This window comes from Phycodurus eques, chromosome 1 (genome assembly GCF_024500275.1).
Source record: "Phycodurus eques isolate BA_2022a chromosome 1, UOR_Pequ_1.1, whole genome shotgun sequence".
NCBI classification, from domain to species: Eukaryota; Metazoa; Chordata; class Actinopteri; order Syngnathiformes; family Syngnathidae; genus Phycodurus; species Phycodurus eques.
The window spans coordinates 15,998,615-16,016,366 of NC_084525.1; the positions used below are offsets into that span (position 1 = coordinate 15,998,615).

General features: G+C 41.9%; 1 protein-coding gene across 1 annotated transcript in view; it reads left to right on the plus strand.

Moving 5' to 3' along the window:
• Positions 1–17,752, plus strand: part of celsr3 (cadherin, EGF LAG seven-pass G-type receptor 3) — a 95,469-nt gene that overhangs the window by 72,911 nt on the left and 4,806 nt on the right. Inside the window, 12 exon segments of the mRNA XM_061680447.1 lie at positions 401–607; positions 4,165–4,339; positions 7,124–7,236; positions 7,381–7,460; positions 10,811–10,937; positions 11,019–11,138; positions 11,864–11,961; positions 12,387–12,478; positions 12,625–12,798; positions 14,633–14,827; positions 16,206–16,747; positions 16,749–17,254. Of these exon segments, the coding sequence (XP_061536431.1) occupies positions 401–607; positions 4,165–4,339; positions 7,124–7,236; positions 7,381–7,460; positions 10,811–10,937; positions 11,019–11,138; positions 11,864–11,961; positions 12,387–12,478; positions 12,625–12,798; positions 14,633–14,827; positions 16,206–16,747; positions 16,749–17,254 (2,429 nt within the window).

Consider the following 17,752-nt stretch of genomic DNA (forward strand, 5'->3'; position numbering starts at 1 on the left):
TTTTTGTGTGCAGATTACAGGTCATAAATGTTGGAAAACATTTACGTTGTTTGCTTGTACTAGTATTTGCGATCCTAACATCTACTTCTTTAAGAGTTGACTTGGTCATTGATAATTTGTCCTACTGTCCAAGGGTCAAAGGCTTTATACTGTAATGTAACCTTCTCCACCCGATAACTAACAATCTCCACTGTAATTCATCAATTTGTATGTATTGCTGTACATGTGTAAATCCAGGAGATGCCTAGTGAACTAGTTGTCTTTCTAGTTGGAATTCTTCTCACCAAGATTTTCAGCTTTTTCAATAACTTCAAACCTCAGATTTCAGCTAGCTCCAGTCAGCCTTCTCACGACTAGAAATCTAACCCATGATTCCTTTTTTTATTTCTTTCACAAGCAGCAGTTGGAGGGTGATCTGGAGACGCTCGCCCTGATCACCTATTCCTCTCTGGTGCTGTCCATGCTGGCTTTGCTCCTCACCGTCTTGGTGCTCTCCTGCCTCCGAGGCCTCAAGTCCAACACCAGGAGCATCCATTCCAATATGGCGGCGGCCATGTTTTTGTCAGAGCTTGTGTTTCTGCTGGGCATCAATCAGACTGAACAACAGGTTGGTACTTGAATTTCTACCACCCATTTTGCGTCAAGAAACCTTTTTTACACTCCCTCTATTTTGTTATCTTCATCAGCTAAACATGTAATCACACTTTAAATGTTGTATATAGGCAGTAAATGCGAAATATGTGGAAACATTTCTGTTTGCATTTTTACATTTGCGTTGTGATTCTTGTAAACTTTGGCATCAGTCCTAAATTGACTCGCCAGTTGGTTTGTTTCACAAATCAGCCTATAAAAGAGCCTAAGAGAAAAATCACTGGCAAATGGCATGTCTGTCACATTCACTCGGGGCCAATTCAATCATCCATTACATGAATAAAGTACATAGTGCTAGCATGACATGTTTCACTTGTCACTCAGTAAGAGTAAGAACAGTTGTTCAATCTGAGTCATTCATTTTTACCAAGTTTCCGGGTCACGTAAACACAACTAGTTAAATATTAAAATTAAACTCAGTCATGTGGCCTTTATTTCAATTTCATATTTTTTATTTATTTATTTATTTTCATTTTTTGTGTTAGATTATTAAAACAGATAACAGAATAATCAGGCACTTTTTCATGTTTTGATTTTTGATTGCCTAATGAAAATCGAAAAAACAAATGATAAACAGATTTTCTTTGCACGTCTTTTAGGGGCATGTTTTCCATATGACTGCACCCATTCCACCGTCCACTAATTCAATCATTGGTGCACCCTTCTTGCCAATTACACACTCTGGGTGGAGTAACCCTGAAGTGTGGGCGTTCCTGCTCACATCTGGCAAAGCAGGCATTCTGCCAAAGATTTAAGAGCGTTTCCTCATCTGCACACCAGAGGCTGTACTAAGTCTAGCACCCCGGGAAGGTGAAACATCATATTGCATGTTTTCATTCACTCCCATGCTCCAAGCCTCCATTAGCTGGTGATGGAGGCTTGAGCAAGGTGTGCGGGGCACACTTTGCTCAAATATGCTCACTGACTACCCAACGGCCGTAATGTGTCCCTACCACATTATGCTGATTGACGGCAGAACATTGACATATTATTTCATTTTAGTTGGTCAAGACAAATTCAGCGCCAGCAGACTATTTTTCACGCATCTGCGAGGGGCATTTTCGTTTCAAAACTTGCATGGCGGCAGACAATTCTTGTCTGAAAGCGCCACTCACAACTATTACAGTCATCTTAATGGTGTGATGGGTTGTTAAATTTTTGAATCATTTGTTTTTATTTGATCTGAAATCCGTTTAAAAGATGCGCCCACGTGTGGCGCTAGCATGGTTGCTGGGCAATGCTGATCAACAGCTGACTCACTCGCTTTCCTATAGAAGGCCCGATTGCTGGCCTTCCAAACATGCCTTCACTCATAAACACAGTATTCTAATTAAATTGCAATTATTGTACATTATGTATTTAATAGAGAATACAAAAACACATGCTCCTTCAAAGTAGCCTGTTAGACGGGCAGTGCTCACATCTCACTAGCGACGCCTAACTTCCGGATCCGCTACAGGGGTTAATTTCACATTTAAAGTGTTGATATTTTTTCCAAATGGATTTGTTTGTTAACCCCACCCCCCCCCCCCGCCCAGACTTCAGTGAGTCACGCCGGAGGTTGCGCACATATTCGCCCGGTACGCATGCGCGTGTCAGAAGTTATATACGGAAGAATCCACGCACGTACACACCAACGGAAGAATATGGCCCTTAATGAATAGACCTACATGTTTAATTCTGTTAAAATGTCTTCTTAACCAGACTGCTAGCTGCCTCTGTTTTCCCCCAAGATGCCACTTGGTCCAAACGTCTTGGGAAGATACTCTGCAAACTGTACATGTATTCTTGTAAAATGCATTATTATGATATCAATCGGCGGCATGGTGGACGACTGGTTAGCACGTCTGCCTCACAGTTCTGAGGACCGGGGTTCAAATCCCGGCTTGGCCTGTGTGAAGTTGGCATGTTCTCCCCGTGCCTGTGTGGGTTTTCTCCGGGCACTCCGATTTCCTCCCACATCCCAAAGATGTGCGTGGTAGGTTGATTGAGGACTCTAAATTGCCCGTAGGTTTGAATGTGAGTGCAAATGGTTGTATGTTTATATGAGCCCTGCGATTGGCTGGTGACCAGTTCAGGGTATACCCCGCCTCTCGCCTGAAGATACCTGGGATAGTCTCCAGCACACCCGCAACCCTAGTAGGATAAGCGGTACCGAAAATGGATGGATGGATGGATGGATGATATCACTCCCAGCCTAAATCGCCTAGCTTTAAAAAAAGTACATTGTTGATTTTGCTGTTTGATTCTAAATTCCTCCTTTTTTTTTTGTACATCCAGTACCATTTGTTCTGCGCTGTATTTTCTATCCTCCATCCTGGCTACTTCTCATGTCATTTTATTAATCTCATCTATGCATTTGTGTGTGTGTCGAGGTATACTGTATCTTGATTTCTTACAGATGAAGTGTTGCGCATATGTGCTCAGTCAGCATGAAATCTCATTATTTAAAGTGCATCCTCATAGTCGGCTGTACATTGTGACTGGTTATCTCCAGCTGAACTACTACTGTATGTCAATTGTACATTGTGCATCATGCTTAACAGAGCATGTTCATGCTCATAGTCATGTTGCTATTTCTCACTTCTACTGTTAAGTTTGTCTTACGCGAATGTGTGTCTGTGTGCGTCCGTGCCTGTGATGATAACGATGACATGTTTGTGCCCGAAGAAACTACCCCCATTTTTCCTATTTGTAGAAGGTTAGGCCTCATCTCCTTTCATCATTAAATAGCCGTAAATTTGGACACGGCTTCTTAATAACATGAGAAAGATTCATTATTCATTATTATGATGACATAATTAAGTCAACTGTTCAGTATATTTTACAAATTCAGTTCTACAACAGTTTGGTCCCAAAATAATATTTATAAAATGATACACAACATTATGCAGTGTTCTGAGTGCTTTTAAAGAGGATATATTAATCTAATAATCTTGGATTTTTGCATTTAACAAATGAATATAAATAAAAAATATGTCGATCTCCCATGCACATTAGGCAGTTGTTAATAGATATGATGAAAATTATGCGACATGGCTTATTCATGGAATGTCGCTACAGTTCAGTTATTAATAACAGACGCCATTTGAAAGGACAGTAAAACATTTAAGATAGTATGTGTTTGCATCTCTTCACCATTTAGTGCGTACATCATTACAGTACATTTACAGCATATGAATTTGTGCAATTTCTGCCTTTCTTGTACATTGGAAAACAATGAGCAGTAAACTCTGTGGTTTAGTGGCAATAAAATTGTTGATGTCTGTCATCTTAATCAGACCTTGTTCGCATCTAGTGAAGTGTTGCTGGCCACTTTCCAAGATATGTGCCCAGCACTAAATCCGTTGGAAAGAGTATGCTCACCTCAATTCCATCTTCTCTTTACTGTTATCTGCTTCGTCTTCACCTAACTTTTTCTTCCACCTTTTTTTGCCATTCCTTCATAACTGAGCCATCTGTCTCGCCTTGCTTCTGAGTCACACTCCTGCTTCTCTCCGTATTCTCTTGCAGTTCCTGTGCACGGTGGTGGCTATCCTCATGCATTACTTCTTCATGTCCACATTTGCCTGGATGTTTGTGGAGGGACTTCACATCTACCGCATGCAGACTGAGCAACGCAATATCAACTTCGGGGCAATGAGGTTCTACTATGCCATCGGCTGGGGCGTACCTGCCATTATTACTGGTAACACACATGTTCAGGCACAGATTTAGAGTTTTGGCAGTTATAGAAACATGCTATTTTGTGCTTATAAAAAGAGAAATAGGCACTTATATGCTTAGATATCAGGAAAACTACAGTTATTTGTAAAATGTAATTTTTTTGTAACTTGTCTTCTTCCAATAGCAATTTTATGAATCCTACCATCCATCTATCCAACCATTTTCTTTACCGCTTATCCTCACTAGGGTTGCAGGCTGCTGGAGCCTATCCCAGCTATCTTTGGGCGGGAGGCGGGGTACACCCTGAACCCGTCGCCAGCCAATCGCAGGGCACATAGAAACAAACAACCATTCACACTCACATTCACAGCAACAGGCAATTTAGAGTCTCCAATCAACCTACCACGCATGTTTTTGGGATCTGGGAGGAAACCAGAGAGCCTGGAGAAAACCTACCCAGGCACGGGGAGAACATGCAAAGTCGACACAGGCGGGTATCCAGAACTGTGAGGCAGATGTGCTAACCAGCCGACCACCGTGCCGGCGCAGGACAACTATTTGTAGAAAATAATATCTCTTTGGACCAATTAAGGGAAAGTAGATAATTTCCCACAGCACACGAATGTGGCAGCACAGTGATTGGGAATCACTGTCATAGGCCAATGAAAAATCATATGACAGTCACGGCTGTTTCAATGATAAAAAAGGGGATGATCATAACAGACCCACTAAGGAAAATCACCCAAAACAACAAAGCATAAGGATTTTAATGTTTATTTTATGCACATGCAATTGTTACTTTTCTTGGTATGCACTATAAAATGCATGTCAGAAAGAAAACCGTGCTTTCAAATGGAGCTTGTGTGATTGGGCTAATGCAGAGTGACCACTGCATCCACATGAAGACAGTCAAATCGTGAGCTCACACCTTTCACACATCAGTGCCAGTGTATTGCCAATATCCTACACGTGTACACGCCTACAGCAGCTGTCTGTGTAGATAAGGTATACTATTGGCATTTGGATGCAATGCGCTTCTGTGACATTTTAGCTCAGCAATAATAAGGGCAAAACCTGATAATTGACACATACTCTCAAGGAAGATTTTTTTTTTTTCCTTGACACATAATGCAAGTCATTTCGGTCTCCCTCTCTATCTGCCAATTACTTTCCATCAATTTCCGCCACTGACACACACAGTCACACATATGCAGGGTCCAAAAAAATAAAATAAAATGAGTACACCCCCTTTGAAGAGTTATCAATTTCTCAATGGACACAAGAACAATTTACAGAATGTAAGGAATGACTAGACTTGCCTATGATCGAAGTGTTGTGAGTTAGAGGAACATTACAAAATACAATGTATTCATTATAAAAGCCTAAAAACATTTTTCTGCGCAAAACTCATTTGCTCACACAAACACACACACACACATATATATATATATATATATATATATATATATATATATATATATATATATATATATATATATGGTGGATCCCTTGGTGTGGGTGGTGTCTTGTCAGCCGGGCCATTCTTGGGTAGGCCCTTGGGCCCGCCCTCCTTTTTGGCTGGTTGAGGTGGGGTCCTCCGTCCCCATGGTACTGGCATCGCAATTGCAGAACACCTCTGAACACTCCATTTCTACGGATGTTTCGAATGTACATAGCCACTCCCACTCCCACCAAACTCCAGTTGCACAGCCGTCTCCACTACACTTGTCCTGCTGTCGTCCACTCCTTTCCTGTCCTGTCCTACATTGTCCTGTTCTTCCCTCACAGGTTCTAGCACCTCTGCCCCATATACTGTAAAACTTGAATCCAGTGTGCTATTGCAGTATTCATATAATACTTTGTTTTGTTTGCTTTTCTTAAATCTAGTGCCCTGTCTTGTTTATTTTTATCTGTGTCCTCTGCTTTTTATTTTCTGTCATTCCCCTTTAAAACCTCATTTTGTCCGAAAATTTCAATAGATATCCATCATAATACAAAGAACCACAGTGGCAGTATAAAAAAACTCCACTGTTGCAGAGAAAAACTGCTCCAGCATAAAAGGAATAAAGAAACTCCATTTTGCATGACCAAGCAGAACAGGACAGGTTAAAAAAAAGATAACTATTTTCTAACAAATCTGTTGTATGGCTGGACTCATTTTTTGTTGAGCACTCTACATATACAAAACATGTCTTCTTGCAGTATGTTTAGTTTCTTCTAGCCGTGATCATCAAAAACTGCATGCACCTAAGGGAAAAATAGCTTTACACCAAAAATGCATTAACACTACGACTTTTTGGTGCATTCTTCCACCGTCATATTTATTTATCTCTAAAGAGCTCCATGTATACATAACCATTGTTGTATTTCTGTTCTTACTGTTGTCATAAAATCAACACATGTTGGTGTAAATAACACTTCTGTTCATTAGTCCACCATCACTCACCCTCTTCAGAACTAATTTAATTACCTTTATTTAATAACTTATGCATGCACAATTAAATGAAATGTGAAATCATGTGCCCCATTGATGAGAAGCTGATGCCCAATATATCAGAAAGATTTTTTTTCCCAGTGTGGTGCAGTTCACTCCAAACATAGCAATAATACCAATGTTACATACAACGTAAAACGTTTAAAATTGCTCCTGTATTGTATCTCATACAGAATAGGATTGTATTTGGATAGATGGAGCAATTTAGTTGCTATTTGTAGTGCATGTTACAGAACAGTAATCAGAACGAACGCATGTTATTTCTAAACGAAATGCTAGTTGACCATTTCTACTTGTGTCTCTTTCTTGAAGGTCTGGCTGTGGGCTTGGATCCAGAAGGTTATGGGAACCCAGACTTCTGTTGGATCTCCATCTATGACAAGCTCATCTGGAGCTTTGCTGGTCCAATTGCCATCGTCATACTGGCAAGTTTTCGATTTTCGTATTCTCACTTTTTTTTCTGGTCAAATATTAAACAATTATTTCTCTTAAAAAAATGTACAGTAGTTTCTTCTTCTCTGGCTGCACATACAGTATGTGACTATATGTCTTGCTGTCCCTACGTCCAGATGAACGGAGGAATTTTCATGATTGTAGCCAAGATGTCTTGTAACCCCTCTCAGAAGGAGACCAAGAAGCTTCCTGTCATGTGAGTACAGCATCATGAAAATGGAAGGACTTTTCACTCTCAAACACACACACAACTGGCTTTTTACACCATGAAGTTACCTAACATCTATGATGCTATATAGAATCATGGGTCCTATATGGAACGATCACTTTTCTAAAGAACCAGGAATGAAGCCCTAAAGAACCCCACAAGTGGAGAACCCCAGAGGTGTAGAATCGTGCTATATTTAATGTTGGATTTATCTCACCAAACATTATAATGAATAAACACAAAAGGAATGAAGACGTTGGTCATTTTACTCATGAGGAGGGCGCATGGGAGATTGTTCAGGTTACAGCCTCTCAACACGCTCTAAACAATCTCCCCCGTCGCTCCTACATTTATTTGAAAATAGGAGGGTTCTACAAGACATAATGTTCTAAGCATTAAGACACAACACAAAACATAGGACCAGACGACACCTGTCCCGTCCCCGACCACATCCGATCACGTCCTTGGTCAAGGCGCCCTTCCATCAAATGTTGCTGAGTCATCTTCTTGAAGGCGAGACATCTTTCTATCTAAATATTGTCCATAATACTAATGCAAGCTACTAATGCAAAATACTAATGCAAGCTACTAATGCAAAATACTAATGCAAGCTAAGCAAATAAATGATAACTACTAAAATATATCTAACAATATAGAACCAGGATTGCAAAATAGAACCTCTGAAGCATTTAATTGAATACACTACAAAGACAAGATATTTAATGTTCAAACTGATAAACGTCTAAAGAGCTTGCTTCAGAGATTCAGAACAATAAACTTTTATTTTCACAGATATTGTGGTACCGTTTGTCAAATGACAGATTATTAAAGGACCCAGGTTTTCTGTGACAAGTTTCATCTAAATACCCCAAGGATCAAGAGTTATAGCATACTCTTCACTCGCTGAAATCAGCCTGTTTTGAGGGGGCGGTCCTGTTTCCTGAAACTGAGTGACTGTTCACCCCAACCCCTCTACTGCAGTGTGTAAAAGAGTAAATAAAATTATCACTTGCATCATCCTTCACGGAGGCAGCACTTGATCAATCAACAAGTCGCTGAATTACACTTATTTATTTTATTTGGCTAATATGACTCGGGCGGCACGGTGGCCGACTAGTTAGAGCTCAGCCTCACAGTTCTGAGGTGCGGGGTTCAATCCCCCCCCCCGCCTGTGTGGAGTTTGCATGTTCTCCCCGTGCCTGCGTGGGTTTTCTCCGGTTTCCTCCCACATCCCAAAAACATGCATTAATTGGAGACTCTAAATTGCCCGTAGGTGTGACTGTGAGTGTAAATGGTTGTTTGTTTGTATGTGCCCTGCGATTGGCTGGCAACCAGTTCAGAGTGTACCCCGCCTCCTGCCCGAATGCACCTGGGATAGGCTCCAGCACGCCCGCGACCCTAGTGAGGAGAAGCGGCTCAGAAAATGGATGGATAATATGACTCGACACTAAAACAGTCAGAATTATTTTTATTTATTTTTTTTTATTGTTTTTATTTAGCAGTGCACTTAAACACAGACACTGACATTTGAAATTGGCTTATGCAACGCCAATTCCAAAGAAGTTGGGACATTGTGTTAAACATAAATAAAAACCAAATACAATGATTTGGGGTCATGTTTACCACTGTGTTACATCATCTTTTCTTTTCACAACATTCAATAAACGTTTGGGAACTGATGACACTAATTCTTGAAGCTTTGTAGGTGGAATTATTTCCCATTCTTGCTTGATGCACAGCTTCAGCTCTTCAACAGTCCGGGGTCTCCGTTGTCGTATTTTACGCTTCATAATGCGCCACACATTTTCAATGTGAGACAGGTCTGGACTGCAGGCCGGCCAGTCTAGTACCCGCACTCTTTTACTACGAAGCCACGCTGTTGTAACACGTGCAGAATGTGGTTTGGCATTGTCTTGCTGAAATAAGCAGGGGCATCCATGAAAAAGACATTGCTTGGATGGCAGCATATGTTTCTCCAAAACCTGTATGTACTTTTCAGCATTAATGGTGCCTTCACAGATGCGTAAGTTACCCATGCCATTGGCACTAACACAGCCCCATACCATCACAGATGCTGGCTTTTGAACTTTGCGTCCATAACAGTCCGGATGGTTCTTTTCCTCTTTGGCCGGAGGGCACGACGTCCACAATTTCCCAAAACAATTTGAAATGTGGACTCGTTGGACCACAGAACACTTTTCCACTTTGCATCAATCCATCTTAGATGAGCTTGGGCCAAGAGAAGCCGGCAGCGTTTCTGGGTGTTTTGCTTTGCATAGTAGAGTTTTAAGTTGCACTTACGGATGTAGCGCCGAACTGTATTTACTGACATTGGATTTCTGAAGTGTTCCTGAGCCCATGTGGTGATATTCTTTACAAATTGATGTCGGTTTTTGATGCAGTGCCGCCTGAGGGAATTGAAGGTCACGGCCATTCAATGTTGGTTTTCGGCCTTGCCGCTTACATGCAGTGATTTCTCCAGATTCTCTGAACCTTTTGATGATGATATTGACCGTAGATGATGAAATCCCTAAATTCCTTGCAATTGTACGTTGAGGAACATTGTCCTTAAACTGTTCGACTATTTTCTAACGCATTTGTCCACAAAGAGGTGGAGTCCACATTTCAAATTGTTTTGGGAAATTGTGGACGTCGTGCCCTCCGGCCAAAGAGGAAAAGAACCATCCGGACTGTTATGGACGCAAAGTTCATCTTTGCTTGTGAATTACTGAGCAATTCAGGGAAGCTCCTTTTATACACAATCATGGCACCCACCTGTTCCCAATTAGCCTGTTCACCTGTGGGATGTTCCAAACAGGTGTTTGATGAGCATTCCTCAACTTTCTCAGTCTTTTTTGCCACCTTTCCCAGCTTTTTTGGAATGTGTTACAGCCATAAAATTCTAAGTAAATGATTATTTGCTAAAAACAATCAAGTTGATCAGTTTGAACATTAAATATCTTGTCTTTGTAGTGTATTCAATTAAATATAGGTTGAACATGATTAGCAAATTATTGTATTCTGTTTTTATTTGTTTAACACAACGTCCCAACTTCATTGGAATTTGGGTTGTAAATGTATTTAACTATTATTTATGTATAGAAGTTCAGTTGACCTCATTCTGCTCATTGTTCAAATGCACCTATATTACAAATATATTTCTATCATTGGGTAATTTATATGAATGATATCAATCAATTAATGAAAAGAGTGACTTATTTGTTTATATTTCAGTTAAACAGCTATAAACTGATTTTTTTGTATTGCTGCATTGTAGCTCCAGTCCCTTGCATGTTGTTTCATTGCATCTAAGAGCCTAGGCCTGTTTTCCTTTGCAGTGCAACCATCCGTAACGCCTTCCTGCTTTTGATGGTGGCCACCTCCACCTGGCTGTGTGGTTTGATGGCCGTGAACAACAGCATCCTGGCTTTCTACTATATATTTGACATCCTCTGTCTAGTGCAGGTATGAACTTTCCTAATGTTCAGCATACTGGGTTCCCATGTGAGGTACCAGACCATTGCTAAGACTGGTTCTGTCTTGTAGGGTCTGACAGTGTCGCTGGTCTTCACCGTGTTCAACTCTGAGGTGAAGGAGGCCTGGAGAGTGGCCTGTTTGGGGAAGAAGAGTCCTGGAGAGGAGCCGCCAAGACCAGTGTCGAATGCTGTGAGTTACTGTACTGTACTAATTCCCTCAATCAATTCTTCCATCCATCTCCCCCAGCCTCTCGCTCTCCTTCTGCCTACGGGGTTCTGTACTGACCCGAATAAAATAATGTACGGCCCATCCTGCATTGTGTGTGCGTGTTTGCGTGCGTGCACATTACTGTATGTTAGTGACGATGCAGTTCATACAACCTTTTAACCTCCATTTCCATAACTCTCACTATCAGATTTAAAATGACTGTACAGTACATCGTTCTCACAAGCTATTATTGGGGGCACAAAATTGGCCATGTTTGAACCTCTGCTCTGTCTAATGGTATATGTACTTTATAAATTATTTCCTAGCGCTCTGACTTATTAAATATGAATCAGGAATATACTGTCAAGAGAGCTGAGGTTGTGTCAAGTTTCATCATGTCTGCTTCAATGGCTTCTGTCAAAGCTCTCTTAGTCCCAGATAACTGACAACTGAGAAGGGATAACATCCTAATTGTTCTTCTGGGTCAATGGAGAAAAAAAATCCTGCAGACACATTTCAAACTTTACGAGTCAAATGAGTAGAAACTGTTACAGCTACAGTACAATGCCTCATATTTTCACTTGCTGAAGATAAAATCCTTCTCCGGTTATTAAGATCAACTGCAATCAAATTAAGGCTTTTTTTTTTTTTTAATTTAAATTGATGATAAGTTTATTTTTTATTTTTTTGCCTGGTTTTTTTTTCAGGCAGAGAATCCCTATCACAACGCTTCACTGCTGGAGCAGAGTGGGCTGCATCGCATCACCTTAGGAGCATCCACCATCTCCTCCGTCAGCTCTGCCAGGTATAAAAGCACATAAATACATCATGGAGAGTACATACATAAAAACATCCCAAAAAATGACAAAACATCAATCATTCAGGAGGAACTAGTAACTAGGTCTTCATTGGTTCCTTGTGCTGTTAGGTATGGAACAGCGTTGCTTTCGGGAGGAACTACTGTAGTTCCAGCCATTAAAAGCCTGTTGTCTGTTTAGTGGGTCAGTGGGGTAAAGAGAATACACATTGGATAAAACCGTGTACCGTACCGAATGTAGAGCAACACTAATGTTGCCGGGAGTGGCTTTTTCTTTGTAGCTCGGTTGCTTGTCTCCTTGTTTGTAAATGACATGCTGTATTTGTGCAGATGCCCTGTATTAGTCAGCATGAGTAAACATGCAGTGCACTGTGTCTGAGTGTGTAGCACTCCTCTCCCTTTTTGCCTTTTAGGGAGAATCTTTTGACGCGTCAGACTCTGGAACAAAGCATTGTTCAAACTGGAGCAACCGACCTGGATGTTGCCATGTTCCACCGAGATGGAGGTAAACAACCCGAAAGCACTTAAAAAAGCACAGGTCAACAGTTGCCATATATCAAGTACAGACAAACACATGCACCAGTTTTGGACATCCGAAATTTCAGATTACTTTGGAAACTTCAGATTTTCTCTCTCCCCCTTCCCTAAAAGGTGAGGATTCCGACTCTGATTCCGACCTCTCCATGGAGGAGGAGCGGAGTCTGTCAATACCGTCTTCTGAGAGCGAGGACAACGTCCGTCTACGCGGGCGCATACAGCGGCGTTTCAAGCGCTCCAATCAGGGCGAGCGCCTGCTCACTGAGCCCACCAACAATGGTACCAAAGGTAGACACCTGTCCAGTCCCTACTGTAGTTATCATTTTGCTTTTTTATTCTTTTTTTTTTTTTTTTCAATTTTAAGCCTCCATTTCTTGCGGTTGAACTCTTGTATATTTTCTCTAAAAGGAGGATGCCATCATAAAATTAGGAGTACTGTGTCAGAAAAGTCCCTAGGTCCTAGTAAACAAACCACTGTGGACACTGAACTCAAGCACAACTCTGGGAAGCAGTTCACATTTTCCTCATAAGACATAGTGGGATTAGAATAAAACTATAGAACAAGAAAACACAGACATATATCACACATTATATACCACTTTCTGCTAACTGACCCCTTTAATTTTAGTACCTCTGACCACTTGTACATACAATATGTCACAGTCAACTAATCTTTTTTTAGGATTTATCTACTGTTGTGCCTTCTTTTTCCACTGTGTAGTATTTGTCTGACAAGTGCTGTATAAAAAAAAAATTCTACTTATTGATTTAAACCCTTGTTAAAGGGCATATACACGTTTAGAAAAAGGCCAAAAAATGCTGTAAATAATTCAACAGCATATTTTAAATACTCTCTCTGTTAAAGGTGCCATATTTTATCAAACCAACTTTTTTCTAGTATTTGGGATGTTATTTTGTCTCTATGGTGCCTCAGTAAACATGTGAAATCAGAATTTAAATCATACACGCATCCCTGCGTTTTTCTGGAAATCAGGTCATCCGAAGTTCTCGAGCTGATCTAAGTCACTATAAAATCTCTCTGCCTACCTCTCTGCTCCCGAGCCAGCGCTGTTAACATATCAAACACATGGATCTCACAAGTGGGTCTCCTACACGGAGGCAACCAATTAGAGGAAAGGGGGCGGTCCTAGACAAATATGGACAAAGCGGTGGGTCAAACAGAAGTAGCTGTCAGAGGTGCCTTTATTGGACACTAGTATGACAATCCAAGGTGGAGTTTTTTTTTTCAAATAAAATTGACACTTTTATACTAAGTTCATGTTAGAGAGTCACTCTGTGGAGGTCTAAATAGCCAAAATAGGGGACCTTTAAAAAACGCCAAGCCAAATTAGGTTCCAACGCTGTTTATCATAAGATTTTGCTTGACTTCTCATTTGCTTCACTTAATGAATTTCCATCAATGAGAAGGACCACAACATCATTGCGGAATGAAGCTTTTTACTGAAAGGTCATTTTCTTTGAAAAGATGCTATCTCATTCGTCTTTACGTACAAATCATTGGTTTAGGAAAGCCATTGAATGGCTCGTGTTAGAAGACCACAGGAGGAATATGAATAATATTATTAACAACTGTATCTGTGACATCAGAACATGAATTCATTAAATACTTGCCACTACCCAAATGTGACACTGCTGCTTGTTTAGTGACATTCCTAAAAAGTTTATTTTCAAAATAAACCCACAAATAATGTAGTAAGGTAAGTATATGTTCAAAGAAATATGCTTTAAACTTATTGTTGTACAATTTACAATTGAGAAGAAAGTTTGAGTTTGAGTAGGCCTACCCTCTTTTTTTCTTAAACGATAAAGTCAAATCCTAAAATGTAACATAAATGTAATTTAGTACAGCTGTAAAGGTGCTGACATGTATAATTTTAATCCTGAAAGATCTTTAAAAATGCTGATTTATGTTGATTTAAGAGAAGTTGTAGAACCCCTCATTATGTTTGGTGAATTGTTCAGTTGTGTCTCCACTCATATGACTTGTTTAAGTTCAACTTTTTTACTACTATGAATAATAATGTGAAGTCTGTTGTTCATTTACTGCACTGTGACCGACAATGTAAGCAGAAGCTGCCTGGTCATTTGTGGTGTGTGACAGATCTGGATGGCAACGACCTCCTTTCTTACTGGCCCGCGCTGGAGGGATGTGAGAAACACACCCTTCAAAAGTGGGGCTCCGAGCGCCCACTTGGGGCCGATTACAGCAAGGATGCGGCCAACAACAACCAAGCCGATGCAGCCCTCACCAGTGGGGACGAGAGCGGCCTCACGCAACCACACAGACATCGCAAGGGTGAGCTTAGCAGACACCATTCTTTGAATAGATACATATCATGTATAAGACTCAAAACCGATCTAAGGTTTATACCACAGCTGCCCAAAATAAACACTGGTGATTAACAACATCATTTTGTTTGTGTCATTGTTAATACACAATGTGTGGGTAGAAGCTCTTTCAGCTAAATTATACTTTTAATTGTAAAATATTGAAATAAAGTCAACCCCCGCGGACCGGTATTTGCGTTTCGCTCCTCCTGAATTCACCTAGTCATGTTTTTTTTCTGTGGATTTTTTTCCTCGGCTACTTGCTGAAACACTCCCCTGTTTGAGCATTTTGTGCTCCTTCTTTAACGCCCTATGAGCCCACAAGATGGCGCCAATGCCATGGCTATTGGAAAATAGGAATTGGTGTCAAGGAAGTATGTTGACAGGAAGGAGCTATTTTTAGCGAGAGTTGTTAGCGAAAGGTACGGAGAGTCACGTACGTTTTTTCTCTGTTGATAGGCTATTGAAAAGCTTGATCTGAGGGTAATGTTGTAAGATGAGTTAGAAATTACATATTAACATGTTTTGAGATCACAGATTGTGGTACATTTACAGTTAACTACTAATATCAGCATTAGGCAATTATAAACATTTGGGTGGAGGCAATTGCGTTTTTTCGCTATTTGCGGCAGGGCTCAGTTTACTGAAATGTAAATTCCTCATTCCTGTTCAGAAAGCTAAACGTTGAGAGCGCACAGCAATTAAAAGAGTCTGTATTAAAGCACTTCCTGATGCTGGATGGTCTCGTCTCGTTTTTATAACAGTTGGTCTAATACAATTAAGCACAGTACACACTTTACACTGTAGCCGTGTGTTCAAAGGTACACACACACACACACACACACACACACACACACAATGACTCACACACTATGGAAGAATGGACGCCTGGAAGCACTACACAGCCGACGTGGTATTGCTTCATTAACATAGATGTGTGACAACGTCAGCGTGACAGAGACACTTACTTTCAACAGAAAGGGGTGTGGATAGCGAATCTCTAGTTAGACTTCTTGCGACGTTCCGCCTTTGAAGTTGGCAATCTTCTGCATCAGCTCCATCTGGCATTGGTCACTAACACACAGGACAGTGAGCAGGGAAAATGAAGATTTAGGTGGCTGGTGAGTGGTTTGTAAGAGGCTATTTTCTTTTAACAGTTTCAACCAGGAGTCCCTCAGACTGTATTACTAAGACCCAATGTGGTGGTCATAAACTGTTAACAGTCCAAGAAAAAAAAGTAAACATTTGTTAGGAAAGTTTTCCAACTTTCCATCTTCTTCCCTTCTGCCCTCGTGGCTCTGCTGCCTCCTAATCTTTTGTACCTTTTGTGTCATGTTTTTATATAGGTATCCTCAAGAATCGTCTCGGCTGTCCTCCCACCCTCCAGGGGCTTTCAACAGTGGGCCGGGGTTCCAGTGAGCTCAATTGGTACCGCACCTCGACCCTGGGCCACCGAGGCGTTCCTGCGGCCTCCTACGGCCGCATGTACTCGGCTTCAGCTGGTGCTGGAGGGGGTACGGGCTCCCTCTCGCAGCCAGGTTCCCGCTACTCTTCCAGGGAGCATCTGGACTCGCTGGCCCGTAGGCAGCTGTCTCGGGATCCTCTCGGGAGGCAAACCGTCGGGGGATCAAGGGACCGGTTGGACTCTCGAGGATCCAGGGACAATCTGGACCTCTTACCCAGGAGGAGAGAACTGGGCCAGGGAGCAGGGCTTGGGGGCTTGGATCAACAGCGAGTGTCATCATCCGGGGAAAACTTGACCTCCTCCAGGGACAGACTGGACACCTATCACTCGGGCACTATCCACGCCTCGCGAGAGGACTTGAGGGGAAATTCGGGCGCTATGGGAGCTGGCACGGAGGGAGCCCTGAGCGGGTCTAGATCTCAGATTGAACATGCAAAGTCGTCGACAGGCTTCATCTCGGGAGCACCTGGCGGGGGCCCTGATGAGCAGCAAGTCGAGGGAGCAGCTGGAGGCCAACGGAGTGGGAGCGCAGGCCCAACCCTGTCGGGAGTGGCTGCGCTCCCTGCCACCCCGCCAGCCCTCGCATCCTGACCAGCCTCCACCGTCCTCCCTACCTCCGTCCATTTCAGAGGAGCCTCAGCAAGAGGCCTTCCCCTCGTCCACTCACGTTAGAGGACGCCTGGACTCTGCATGTAGGTACCCTGGTCAGACAGCCACGCCCGGCACGGGTACGAACCCTCTGGGGAGACAACCCTCTAGTGAACACCTGGATATTCTGTCGTCCATCCTTATATCCTTCAGCCCCTCTGCCCTCACTCCTCCAACTGCTGCCTCCAATTCTGGCCCTAACGGCTCAGCCCGCGGTCCCTCCCCCTCCCTGCCACAGTCTGCCACCTCTCACAGCATATCTGAGGTTTCCCCTGACTCGGAGTAAGTCTCCTCTTCATTCGTCCTAACAGGATTCCGTGTCCCCCTTTTACACGTATAAAAACATCTTATTTTGATCGCAGACATTGTTAATTGAGAGCAATGGCAGCATTCATTGATTCGAATGTCCACAAAATGTGAGTCTCACTCAGACAAACAAAGATCTAAAGAGCTATCACTTGGTAGCGCTCAGTAAGCCACCAATCAGATCACTCTGATGTCAGTCCTATAATACTGACAGCAACTAGGGAGCATATTTGCATTGCTATTATATGCTCTGATTTTAAATTTGTCATTTTTTTTTATCTGAGAAAATTGCTGTAGTATCGTCGTAAATGTTTGAGTTTTCTGACCTTTTCAAATGATTTACAATGACATAAAAGTTGAATACACTTAAGGCATGGCAGCACGATGGCCTCTCAGTTCTGAGGTTCGTGTTCGAATCTCAGCTCCAGCCTTCCTGTGTGGAGCTGGCATGTTGTCCCCGTGTTTGTTTGGGTT